We start from the raw sequence: 14,459 nt of genomic DNA on the forward strand, positions 1-14,459 counted from the left end.
CTTCTGTAGCTGATGACTTTTTTCCACTCAATAACTGTTCTCAAGTAAGTATAGGAATTTATCTACTCCACAGCGTGCTCTGTTCAGTTTTTAGATTCTTTTCAGTTAGTTTTCTTGAGTGAGGAGTTCATAAAGGTAACAGTACAAAAGCATCAGAAAAATGTATTCCTGATGCAGAGTTGCTAACTGAATATGTTATTAGAACTGTTAAACAACTTGAAACAATTTGACTGAAACATAGTTTTTAACTTCCTTTTTATGTACAAGATAACTTTAACACTGCAGCTCAGCTAGTGGCCTAAAGAACACAACAAGAAGTGGTTCAAACTGCCATCAGCCTCAAACGTTGCATTCTTTATAATTCTGTTTATTACATTTTTGTCACATAGCAGGAAGATTGACCTGTAAATCAAGAGCTTTTCTTTTTGACTTAACGTTTTCTTCAGTACAACAGACTGGAGCAGTGTGTGGATTACTGCAGACAAAGCCCCAATCTATATCTGTCCATCTCCTGTTCCATCCTATCCTGTTCATCCATTGATGTATGAACTAGATACCCAGAAACTTCAATGAGTAATGTATGAATCAGACCCAGAACACGGACCACAACCCGGGAAAGGTTAAACAAGTTTTATTTGAAAAAATTAGAATGTACAAGAAGAATGACAGCTTCTTCTTCAGTTCAGCTTTCGGGTCAGACAGGAAGGCAGGCGACTGGAAAAACAACTGGAATTGTTGTGTAAACAGGAAGTGATGGTTACCTGACAAAGGTGGATTCCCAGGGAGTTCTCTACAAAGACTTGGACTCAACAATCTTGAATCATGGGAAATGTAGCTGATGAAAAATGTAGGATGTCCATTTACTGCAGAGTGTGGAAAGTCTGGTAGGAGGTTTAATTTCACATTCACCTCACATTCATTCATGGGAGAAGGAAAGGGGACTTTGTCTGTAATCCACTCTGTAAAAAGAATGATGTCACTTTGGCTCTGAGTGAGTCCAGCGCTTACAGCAGCAGAACAGCAGGAAACACAGGAACATCATGACAGACTCCTCCACTTTAGGAGGGTTGGTAGTCAGTCTGCCTCAAAGTTTTTCTGGTTGAGAACAATGGCCTCAGATTTATAGGCGCTGACTCTCATCAGTTCAGTTCAAACTAGAGGTCAGAACCTGAAGAAGTCAATAGAACCATTTATTCTGTGAAAAACAAAGATGAGATCCTGAGATCCAAACCACAATTCCTGTTCTCTTACTTTTCCTCACCATAAAACAGGAACAGGCTCCTTTGTGCTGAGAATGTGGACACAGTGTAATACTGTCGAATATATATCTTAAAACATTTGTAACGTAAAGGATAATCTTTTATAACATGCTTATGATCAGATGGTAAACCTCTTATTATGATTATGTTAAAATTTAAGGAATACAAAAAAAAATTAAGATGATTTATTTATTTTCAGAAAAGAGTTTAATGAACAAAAACATTTTAGGTTTTCAGAAACAACAGGAAAGGATTCAAAAGTTTGCAAGTCATCTTTTCAATAATTTCTCTTGTTTCTTCATTTGAGTATCAACAACAGCTTGTTGCAAGAACGTGAGACCAACATACCAGAGTCAAAGATGACACCTGGAACACATGAAGACATTTCCACTCATACACACACACACACACACACACACACACACACACACACACACACACACACACACACACACACACACACACTCACTCACCCCCGCATACCCCTACACGCCCCCCCCCCCTCCCCCCACACACACACACACCCACACACCCCCATACACACACAGTACGCTCTGGCAGTACAATAGGCCACACTTACTATTCCATCTCCTGCTCTCTACAGCACAAATGGATATCAGGTTAAACACAGGATGAGCATGAACGTTAACTCTGATTTCAAAATAAGAGCACAACATGTTGAAAATATTTTCCATGCAATTGCAAAGTTTAAAATAAAGCAGAAAGCCATGTCTTATAAGGTTCTTAAAATATTTTTTCATTCAGTTAAAGTAAAAAAAGACTTTGACTTGCCTTGAGCCAGGTTTTTGGAGAAACACTTTACAATAGCAATAAACACAGAATGTGTTAAGCAGAAAAAAACCATCCACTCAGTGAAGTGTTTCCTTAGCTGTTACTATGAATAAACAAGTGTAAAATTAACTCCACACATGTGTTATCTGGAAAATAAACCAAGCAACAAAAATGTATATCGTAAAGCATATTAACATAATAGATGTTAGAAGAGCTAAACTCAGCTCTTACAAAAAGACAAAATATTATCGTCGCTGTTATTTTAACTTTTAGTTTTATGTATTCTCCTTGTGTTTTTAGAAGCTCCATCTGGTCTGGTGTTCTGTTTAGATGTGGTTCCTTCCTGGAGGACATCAACTAAAATAGTGCTGCCAACAATCAATTGTTCTCTCTCTCTTGCCCTTAACTTTTGACTTTTCATTAATATAGAAAGTTTTTCGATTTGTTTTTTGTTTTCTCAAACCCCCAGTCGGTCATGGCAGATGGTCGCTTTTACTGAGCCTATTTCTAGTTCTGCTGGAAGTATCTTTGTGTTAAAGGGGAGTTTTTCCTCCTCACTGTCATTACATGCATACTTGGTATGGGAAATTGCTGTTAAGTCAAAGATACACTCCAAGAGATTGTCTACTGTTGCTACAAACTCATACAAGAGAAGTGAATGCAGCAAGTGCATGACTTGATGCTATCTGTTGTATCTGCGTGTTTTTTTAACTAATTTAAATAATGACCTGAATTTGAAAAAAAATATTCCGTTTGATGACGAGAATTATTTTGATTGCATTTATGACCGGATTGAAATAATATTTTTTGTAAAGTGTCTTGAAATGATGTGTTGTGAATTTGAGCTATATAAATAAACTGAATTCAATTGAAATAATGCTGTTTTTGTTGTTATTGCATATTAATGTTTTATCTAACTTTGTAGAAAGCCTGGATACTTCACTAACAGGTGTGGTCACAACCTGCGTCCACTGTAATTTTGTAGGTGAGAAGCTGAAACTACTAATCTGCTGTATGTTTTTCTATTTTTCACAGCTGATTCTGTGAATAATTCTGGATAAGAGATTAATTTTTTGGTCAGCAATATTGTTTTATCTCTATGTAATGGATTTTGAGTAGACACAAGACAAACATGCAAACTAGAGGTTAATTTAATTAAAAAATAAATAAAAATCGTATGTTAGCTCTTATTACATGCTAGATAAATTAACTGGAATTCCAGCCTGAAAATTTAGAGATTTCTCTCCCACGTTATCCTCAAAGAATGGCTGCTGAGTGTATAAAACACAGTAATACTATTTTCAGCAGTGAATCATTTAAAGATTTTTATTTACAATTCTATAACTTTGTGTTTTATTCAATGCCATGTTCTTCCTATGGTGTTTGAATGCAGAAAACGCTGAAAAGTAAATTTTTAGTGGCTTGTATAAAATAAATATAACACTATAATGCAACATTATTAACAGGACAACTGCAAATATATAAAACTAACAATAATAATTTTAAAAAGTCACTTTAAAATGACTCAATTACTGAAAATTTTCTGTTGTACTACCATTAATACAATTAGTTATGATTGAGTTATCAAGTTGCCCCCCTCCCCTCTTTCTTTATGAAAGAGAGAAGCTTATGTCATTTAAAGGAGACAAACTATTGGGATCTTCTCGTTTTCCATTTCTTTCATGAGACTGACACTAGGATGAATTTTATGTCGAAGCCGCGCGGAGGAAGTGCTCTCGCGCAGTTTCTCTTGGTTTGACGCTTGGCGGAGGCGAGAGGGAGGCAGAGTTGGGCGACAGCGGGGAAAGGGAGGACTGCCGGCGGGGAGCCACCGAGGGAAACAGGGATGTACAGTAAACACAGGCAGAAAAATGCCCAAATATCACCGGCAAAAAATGGACGTCTGCTGTTTTTGCTTTGTTTTTTTCTGCTGAACGGCCAACTGGAAATCACCAATGGAGAGCCAGGAGAACAAGGTAAAGAAAAGAAGGAGCGAACATACTGCTGGAAAACTTCTTCCGATGGCTGCATTTTCCTTTAAAGCTCCGTGGCTTAGTGTGAAAACAACTAGATGTAGGCAGTAAATTGTGTAGCTCAAACAAATAGAGTAAGTGAACTGGTGAAATGATGTAGAGTGACAGAGCTCCAACTTTTGTCAAACGGAGCGCGCGCTCCAAGTTTCACCCTTCAAATGTTCTCGTTCAGAAAAGCTTTGATTAAGATGCGAAGCCGCGAGAACCTGACAGCTTTCGATGGGATTTATCAATCTGAGGCCGAAACACGGGTTCATAACCGCACAATAACCGCTGCCGTCTTCATCCGCTGCTCTCTCTGTTGCACAAAGAGGAAGAAGGTTTTAAAAAAAGTTTAGGCGGTTATGGCGAAATTACGCTTTATAGTTATTCCATAATATCACTTTTTTGTTTTTAGAAATGAGCAATTTTATTTATAAACGGGAACCAAACACTTTTCGTTCTGTTTCGCACTTACACTGTTCAAATTTCAGCTGGACTTAAATATGCGTTATCATCTTCGAAACATCTAGAGACACTACAGTCATTATATTAACAACTAAGTCACTTTATGAAAGATGCCTTAAAGAACTCGTTTCTTTACAAACGTTCAAACTATTCTTTTAGTTGAAATAAGGAGGCAGCGCCGTTCCACTGTGTCCATAAAAGGCAGAGTTCAGAGTGAGGCTGACACACCACGAAGGAGCACAGATTCCCATACAGCTGAGGTCATTTTTTGATTGAGTTTACTGATATTTCTGCCAACTCTAAAATGTATTTTGTCTTCGGCTCTGCTTTGTTGCAAGTTTACAACGTTTCTGTACTAATGTAGGGTACTATGCCATAGTATACAGCTCCTCCCTTTACTCAGAGGACAAAGCTAACTGTGTAACCGAACAGCATCATGACCCTCTGGTCATGTGAACCTAAAAACAACACAGGTTCACCACACTAGAACAATATGCTCTATTGAAAAAAAAAGAAGAGTATAGATGATGTAGTTAAGCATGACCAGCCTGAGGCAAAGCAGACTATGTTGCCGCTAAGTATCCCATCAGCAGCATTGTGCTGTTCTTTGTAACACTGAGTCTTAATCAGGCTCTCAGCAACACTGCCACACTCCATGGAGGGACTATTGCCTGTCTCCAGAGGTCATTTGGTGAGTCCATTGCGACTGTGCAGTGATTCTCCATGTTTTATTGTCTCCAGAGGTCATTTGGTGAGTCCATTGCGACTGTGCAGTGATTCTCCATGTTTTATTTCCATACAGCTTAATTTGTTTTTCTTTAAACAAGACAGAGAGAGACCTTCCTTCAGCCGTCTGTTTGTGTTCGTCTAGCTGAAACTCTGAAAACACTCTGAGATTCTGGACCCATAAAGTCCAAACTGTGGGGACTTAGGTGAAAGTAATAAATTATTGCTATTAAGTATGACCCAGACCTGTGTTCTGTTGCTCTTCCAGCCATGACAGTCAATTGCTGTCTAAGGAACAGGAAGCCTCCTGAGCTGAGCCCACAGCATGGCGGGTTGCTACAGCTGTGGCTGGTGTTTTACTCACTCCCTTTAGTTGGGAATTGGACAATTAAATATACTAAATCAAAGTGAATTGAAAATTAATGAAGACCTGTATGAACCCCCTGGCCCCCATGCTGCTTTCTGCTTGTCAGTTGTACTTTCCTTTAATTTTGGCCATGCCATCAGAAAGGTTTAAAAATCCCTCCGAACTCCTAGTGCACCCTCTTGGGTTTTGTATGAACTTGTGCTCAGCAGTTTTCTCTACAGTATCTGCCTCCAGTATGGCCCATTTAGCATCAACTGTGCTCAGCCCAGCCAGAGGATGGACTCCACATGCTTTGCAACGCGGGGTCTGTTCTCCTAGCCCACAGGAATCTTTCTGGCAGTCTTTGAGAACAGTTGAAGGCTTTTTATTTGGGGGTGCTGGCGGTAGTAAACAGGGACTTGCTGCGTAGCTGGCAAAAATGTTGCTGCTGGTAGAGCTGTTGTGTGTTTGTTACTTGTACAACCTACGGAAAGGCTTTTCAAGCCTCTTCTGGTCTGCAGCGTGGCCTCCTCTGGTCATTATTCAGTTTCCTGCTGTAATGTTTATGCTTAGTGAATATTCAGTGTGTATAGTAGATGGAGAGCTTCCAGAGAGTTGCTCGCTATGCTTTCGTTCTGTAATAAAAGAGAGCTTGAATAAGCTTGAATTTTGAAAATATATAGCGTTTGTCATCGTTTTATGCATTAACCAGCCTGGGAATACACAGATATTTTGTCAAGTGGTTCTTTAATGTGTAAATAACCAGCAACAGTTCAGGTTAAAGTGCTCCAAAATAACAGGATATCAGTCCCTGCAGACTCATTGTCTGGTTCACTCACTGTCACTAAAGTAATGAGCTTAATAAGGTCTTGGATAATAACAACTAAACCTGTAGTGTCAATGAACTTCATCAGTTTGCTTTGCATGTTGAACAAATTAGTTTTATGACATTTAATACATTTCCTGGTGTTATTTTTAATAGGAAGCAGGCTGTAAGCACACAGATTCAGCTCACAGCAGAGTTCGTCCCCAGAGACTTGAATGTGGAGGATGTGATCTCTGCCTCATGGAGACATCAATGGTTTGATTATATCTCCTCCCTGGAGGAAGAGCAAAAGGACAAGCCACACTCAGCTCAAAGGAGGGCTGCTTGCATCTGATTTTAATGTGTGACCTTTGTATCTCTGTTGTGTAGAGACGGACACTTTATTTCACTTTTTAGCTTTATTGAACTAACACCAGACCCCAACATAAGCACTTACTGGAGGGTAACTCAATAGGTCCTTTGTTTTCTCTCTGTGTAACATGCAAGGCAACATTGCAGGAACAGAAAATCTCTAAGGGAAGAAGAAAAAACTCAGATTTATGACATTGATTGGCCATACTGAGAGAGTGAGGGCTTAAATACCCTCAGACTAGCTCATGTGGTAAATAGTGCATGCAGAAAGGTTGTGTCCTTTTCTACACAGCACAACACAAGACAGAAAAGAGTCAGAGTTAAACTATAGTTTATGGTGAACCCCCCTCCCAGCAAAATCAGCCTCAGACCATTTTGCAAAAACTAAGGAAAAGAAAATTTCGATTTATTTACTCAAAGACTCAATTAAAAAGGAGTTATTGTTTTACTGAGACATTATCCATTCATCGCCTGATGAATATTATCTTCAGGAGTTGGCAATATTTGATTTTTTTAGAATGAAATTACGATCAGAATTTTATTATTAATTCTCTCTGCAAAACCACAGTTTTTAAAGTAAAAAAAGCAAAACTTTTCTAACTTTCTAATTAATTTGCACAACTTTGCCAACTTGTGCCAACATGTCCAGCTGACATTTCAGAAATATGCTGCCAGTCTTAGACCCACTAAGAGTGGGTAGTAATTGAAATATTTTTCATAAATTTATCCTATTCTCACCAAAATATTTCCTTTATAAATATTTGTTGGGGATAAACTAAAGCTGGGTTTTAACATTAGCATTCGCATGTCTGACATTGTTAGATTTTATTTTTACATATCGGTATTGGTACTAACTAAAACTGGTCTGGTATTAATAACTGATGTTTATTTTAATCATTTTATTGTTTATGTTTGTGTGTCTGGAGTGGGGAGGGTGTTGGTCACATGGTGTTTGCTTGGTCATGTGACAGTGATAGCGGTGAAGTGCTTAGCTGAAGCACCCCGCCAGATGACATTAGGTTAGAAGAAGAGAAGCAGAAGCAGAGAAGCAATGTCTGGCAGAGTTATCGTTTTCTCAGGGTGTTTAAAGAGTATAATATCGGTAAATATCAGTTACTGGTGACCACTACCAGCCCAAATGTTCACATGGAAGCATCTGCATGTATCACAGAAATATACTGTGGGTAGATTACTTTAGGTTCAAATTACTTTAGGTTCAAATTACTTTAGGTTCAAATTACTTTAGGTTCAGAGCTCTCTATATGCCTGCATGTGGTTCTATAGCCACCTAAAAATAGTGCATTAAATCTTCATCTTATTGTTGTGGTTGTCTTGCTGAGTGTTATCAGATTTTATGGTGTTTGTCTAACACATTTAAGGAGCTGGCATCCATCCATCCATCCAATCCATCCATTTTCTAACACCCATGTCCCTAGTAGGGTCGATAGGCGTGCTGGTTCCTATCTCCAGCTAACGTTCCGGGCGAGAGGCAGGCAGGGTACACCCTGGACAGGTCGCCAGTCTGTCAAGGCAGAGCTGGTAACCAGTTAAGCCTTTTTTTTTTGGTTCTAGTGGCCTGTATTTGAAAGCGCTATGACACGAAAGTAGGGTAATGAAAGAGAGAGAAGACATGCGGCAAAGTTCACCAGACCAGGAATCAAAACTGCAAGGACTGTCCGCTTGGGCTGTGCTTAACCCCTGCTCCACCACCAATAACCAGTTAAACCAGACTATTCTGAATAGTGCTAGCTGTTTATTTTCTTACTATTAGTTGCTAGGCAGCCAGTAGCAGCTGGAGGAGAGGACTGCTCTTGTAGTTTTTCTTTGTTCTGAGTGAGGACAGAACAAAGTTCTGTCTTCAAAAATGTTGCTTGTGCAGCTGTAAAGTCCAAAGTTCAGAGACATATAACAGTTATTGTTCTTTGATGGCTGAAATATCCTTTCCTTACCTTCACTGCTGTCAGCTGCAGCACATCTGAGACAAGTAGATGTGCTGGACAAGTAGAAGTTGAGGTTTTTGAAAGCATGGTTGGTCATAATAAAAATAAAAATAATTTTTTTAATTTTTCAGCTGCAGCACATCTGAGACAAGTAGATGTGCTGGACAAGTAGAAGTTGAGGTTTTTGAAAGCATGGTTGGTCATAATAAAAATAAAAATAATTTTTTTAATTTTTTATGATAGTATACTACAGTAAAGTGTTTTTTTTTTTTCAAAAAATGAAAAAGGAGGAAAAACTAAACTGATATGTCTGAACAAGAGCATAGAACTGCTTCACGTAGAACATGTCTTACACATGTTATTACAATTTCGAGACGACCGACACCGATGCTGTTGCTTCTGTTTCTAACTCATTCTGCTGCTTGTGGGCTCAATGTTGGCGCACAAGACGTAACCGACAGAATCCGGTTAAAGGATTTTCAAAATAAAAGATCCTCCAGACTCAACACATAAAACGGAAGTATTTAATTATTTCTTGCACGCCCCGGTACCAATTGGTCCACGGACGAGTACCGGTCCGCGGCCCGGGGGTTGGGGACCACCGCCTTAAGTGATTCGAAATGCTAAAGTTTTTTAAGTTTTCTTTAGAAGCTGAAGATCATAAACTAATGACCTTTGACCGAAGTGTTAGAAACCTTTTGAGAACTAGAGACAAACAGATTTTCCTTTATTATCATTTACATTTGAACCAGTTGCTAATAAGCAGGTGTTCACAGTAAACTCAGTTTAAGCATATTCAGCATAGGTTTGGAGATGCCAGGCTGGTATTTCTATCCAACTCATCTAACTTTTAGAAACAGCAATATCGTTTTTCAGGATCTCTTACAAAGCAGCTGGTAGGTTTGAGATAAGGAGATCCTAACCTCAAACAATCATCAGCATAGGGACAGTCAAACCTCTTATTCCATTCTGAGTGCTTCTGACTGATGCATATCACTGTTTCAATGCTGGGAAAAGTCCTAGAAAGAAAAGAGATATGAAGAAATCTATCTCACCTAGCTGTTCATTTACAGTGGCACCAACTTAAAAATCCATGGATATAGAGAGGCGAGATAGAAGAGAGAAGTGAAGTGGCAAAGTCTGAGGGGATTTGTGGAAATGGGAGATAAAAGTCATTCAGATTATGTATATATACAGTATAGTTAAGGTTGAAATGATCCCTACCCCTCAGAATATTTAGGTCTAAAAATAATTTTCCTGAAATGAAGAAGTTTGTTTCTGATTTGGAATGATGCAGGTAGCTCTCAAGAAGGTAAGACAGAATTATACTAATTCTGTTTTTATGTTTTGGAAAGATAATGTAATAAATACCTTTATCAATAGCAAATGGAAAACCTTTACTGGGATTGTAGCAATCAAACCTTTTTTATCGCTTTTAAGAAGTTATTTCAGTGTCGGTGCATTCTGTAAACAAACAAATATACCAAGAGATTTTGGAGAAAATGACTGCCCAAAGGTGTGCACGCCAGATGACATCATCAGAGCGTCGTCCACAGCTCCCATGCGCTCATGAATCGCCCACATTCCCACATTCCTGCCTGGATTCACCCCACTTAGTGAGGACCACACTGCCAATGCGTACTACAGCTATAATCTCTGGATGGCTTTCATAAAATCATGTTTTTTTTAATTTTTTTTTACATATTTGTTAAAACTGTCACCAGATTATCTGTATCATTCTACAATATGATACAGATAATCTGGGAAAAAAAAGAGATCTCTGATCTCCTCCTGATTTTACGTTCATGAGGTCAGGTAACCTCGTGCTAAATGTGCAACTACACCATTAGATGGTAAAAACGGAAAACTGTTTTCCCAACGTTATTGGTGGCCATACTAACTAGCCATAGCATTCACAACAGGCTCTCCTCATGGGGAGAGGCTGTATCGCAGCAGAGACCAATGAGAGTGTAGGGGGGAGCTGTTTGAGCATGGGAATGATCACTAATCACTCCTGGCTGTGATTGGTTGTTTTTAGTTAGCACTGAGAGAAGACAGAGGAGCTTGATTCTTCCACATATAATCTGTGTCATACCCACAACACAACATAGTGAGAGTTTCAACAAATATTTGAAGAAATGTTTTTACTTATTTATTTATTTTTTATAAAAGTGAGACTATGGAGAAGGGGCATTAGTTTTGAATAAGGCACTATGGGCATCACATCTCCCTGTTAAGAAATGTACTGCTGATTTATGGTCTTCTTCATTTAAAAAAATATATTTTTAAACAGTTGAAGGATTTTGAAACTCTGGGCTGCCAGGATTTTTAAACTTGAACAAGACACTCATTACTTCTAGCAATCTTTTAAAACATTGTGCTATCATTTTTCTTTTCTATCTTTCCAGTTATAAAGTCCTCCTTCTCTACTCTTTTAAAAGTATGATACCTCATTTTGTTAAAACTGCCTCTAACTTTTGGTATATTTGTAATTTGTATATAGTATTTTTGTAAATTCTTTATCATGATTTTTTTTATGAAGAGTAAGTTAGAGATGGAGTGCTTTTTTTTTTTTTTAAAAAAAAAGAGATATCCTCTGAAGTGGATGTGAGTGCAGTTCTCCTTGGAATAGTTAAGCAATCATCCTGCTTGTAAGAAAGAAAGGTGCTTTAGGGAATAGCCATAACTCAATAGCACAATAGAACATCTCCAAGCAGTACTCTACTTACACATGTTGAGAGTGTGAGTGATGCACTGTGTGGTTTGCTTTTTATATTTTGACATGAACTGGAATTGAGCAATGGAAGCTTAAGTAAGTATTCCATTACACTGCAAAAACACAAAATCTTACCAAGTAGTTTTAGCTTAGTTTCTAGTGTAAATATCTTAGTACGCTTAAAATAAGACAAAACTAACGTATAAGTAACTTTTCAACAAAATATAGAGGCTTGTTTTAAGTCAGAAATTCCTTAATATTGACAAAACTGTACTTGCTCTATTTGACAGATTATTTCACTTATAGCATGGATTTTTTTTGTTATAAGTGAAATAATCTGCCAGTAGAACTAATACATGTTCATCAATATAAAGGACACAATTTGTTGGCATACCTGGTAAAATGTGTGAAAAGCCATAAAGGTAGTTTATTTATTTATTTATTTATTGCAGTAGTTTAACCTTGAAAATTTCACAAAAATCACACTATTGCATGTCTGCTTTTTGTTTCCGAATGTCATAAGAAAATAAAGTTCGATCATCACCTTACAGTAGCTATGTCGACATGTGCAAATTCTTTGATTAGATTAAAATGTATTCTGATGAGATAATCCAAATGTATCAGTCCTAAGGGCACAAAGTTAATCTGATCATGACCTGTGCTTAGATGCACCAGACATTATTCAGAATAGAAGCTCTGACTTGCAGATTTGTAAAATTTCATAATAAACATAAAAGAAGAAGTTGTACTTTTGTCTGTGAGGAATCTATAAACCTTCAAACACAACAGTGTGTTCGTTCTGTGCCTTCTGAGTGCCCAGAATGGACCTGCAGCAGGTTCTAATACCAACAGCAACCCATGCTGGAGGAAATAAACATTCTTCAAAGTTTTGACCCTAACAGACCAATCAAAATGTGACTGCATGAAGTATGTGGGCTCAGCCTTGGAAAAGAAGAGCATCATTCAGGAAACATTGCAAAATCAACGCATACTTGCTAATGTTCTTTAAAAAACTAATGCTAGAAAATAATTTGTATTAAGACGACATTGTTTTTGTGATTGTTTGAATCCAAAATCTGTTTTTGTTCCTATTTTTGTCTTTTCAACTCCATGTCCCCCTAATTGTGCTAAAACATACCTTCCACTCAGACTGACATCTGCACGGAAAGGGTGCCAAGTACAGCTGGGTCTGCATGATATGGAGCAGGAGTAACTCTGTCAGTGCAAAGATATCAGAAGCCATCTGTTTTCAGAAAGGTTAACAGTGCAAGCAAGGGCAGTTTTAAATTGGATAAAATATCTGATTGGCTTCCTAAGTTGTTAGAATCTACTTCATCTCTTCCTCCTGAGCCCACTCCATGCTGATCATTTCTCTACAAGGTAACAAATTTGCCATGTACAGTATTATTCTTCCTCCCCTTACCCACACTTTTTCTACTATATTCCACACTTTGTATTACAGCCATGGGGTCACTTGACAGATATAGATGCCTTTTATTGTATTTTTCTTCTCTGCAACCATCCCTGATAGCTGCTTGGGTGACTGCTGGGAGTGAGCGCAAATCCTCCAGCTTTATCTGTTGGCTGGCAGAGGTCCCCTAAGGATCACAGAGCAAGGAACAGTATGAGCGAAAAAACACAATATATGAAGTGTGGAGAAGGACAGGTGATGGTGCTTTAATGACTAAACTGGAAACTCTCACCACCCCGAACTCTTCACTCTGCTAATGAAAGGCCATAATTTGCATAGTCAGTCAGTCCTTTGACGCTTTTACTCCGACTCCTAAAGCTGTACACTTCAAGTAGCACAGCCTTTTAGAGGAGCCATGCTGCATGCTTCTCAGGTAGCAGGAGGTGAACATAACAAGACCAAAACATTGTGTGCATCATGTTTGAAACTCCTGAATTACTTCTACTTTTAAACCACTTTGCTTAAGACGTCAATGATACAGATTTAACACAGATCCAAAGTAACAAAAATGTTACAATTCAGAATACGTTTGCCTGCTTCAGGTCGATTCCTGGAATAGAGCTGCGTTTGCGATCCTTGCTTGTTTTTGTGTTAATTTATTAACATTATTGACTTCTTTTTATTGCAGCAATGTGATTCTCAAAAGATTCAGATAACAACTAAGCCTGTCACAATAAGCAATAAATCAATTAAAGAGAAGCCAGAAAGTACCAACTTCTGATCCTCCCATGTGTTTATAATCATGATGAAATGTTTCAGTGCCTTGTACATAATGTTGTTCTTCTGACCATATTGTGAGCAGATCTTCAATAACTGTTGAAGACCAGCACTGCATGGACTAAATAACCAGATCATCAGCATACATGAGATGGTGAATTATGGCCCCACCAACACCACATAAAAGTAATTTTGTAACTACTTTTGTCAAAGGTAAAAGTAGTTACATCAATGTATACATTTAAAACAAGACATGATTTGTTCCTTATTTTGAAAACATATTATTATATTAGTTGAAAATGGCCTCAAAATTACAATAATATTCTTTCTTTCTATAATTTCTGGGGCAATTTATCATCCAGGAAAATGTATTATTGCGACAGGCCTAATTACAACAGAGGGTTGTTCAAACACATACTGGAGAGAGCATTAAGTGAAGTTATAAAGTGGTTTCATGGTTTCATAGTGGTGTTCAACCTGTGCAAAACCTAAAGAAATCTTTGATGATTTGGTTTGACAGAACCAGTGAAGAATCATTTCAGACACCAGCCCTGGTTTACCACTGGAGCCTCTTCAGTGGTAAGGCTCCAAACTAGATGTGCTTTAAGCTCTTTAATGTTGACTTTGTGTCACATGAAATTTGTGACCTGATTTCATGAATTCTAGCACTGAACAAACATTTGGGTTCTATCAATGAACCCAAATGATCTTTTTCTTTCTGTCATAACTAAAGGGACATCTTAATTATTTTTCACCTCAGGTAATCTAGAAAGGTTGGGCTTGCAAAACATGGCCTGTAGTAGTGCTTCCCAATCATAATTCTCAGAACTGTTTA

General features: G+C 38.0%; 1 protein-coding gene across 2 annotated transcripts in view; it reads left to right on the forward strand.

Annotated features, from left to right (window-relative positions):
- The first annotated feature begins 3,820 nt into the window (after positions 1 to 3,820).
- LOC102218719 (disintegrin and metalloproteinase domain-containing protein 33-like) overlaps positions 3,821 to 14,459 on the forward strand; it is a 148,617-nt gene continuing 137,978 nt past the window's right edge. For both annotated transcript variants that reach the window (XM_023345624.1, XM_023345625.1), the window contains exon 1: positions 3,821 to 4,027. In XM_023345624.1, the coding sequence (XP_023201392.1) occupies positions 3,898 to 4,027 (130 nt within the window). In that variant the 5' untranslated portion in view covers positions 3,821 to 3,897. The remainder of the gene's footprint in view (positions 4,028 to 14,459) is intronic.

Source organism: Xiphophorus maculatus, chromosome 14 (assembly GCF_002775205.1).
Source record: "Xiphophorus maculatus strain JP 163 A chromosome 14, X_maculatus-5.0-male, whole genome shotgun sequence".
NCBI lineage: Eukaryota > Metazoa > Chordata > Actinopteri > Cyprinodontiformes > Poeciliidae > Xiphophorus > Xiphophorus maculatus.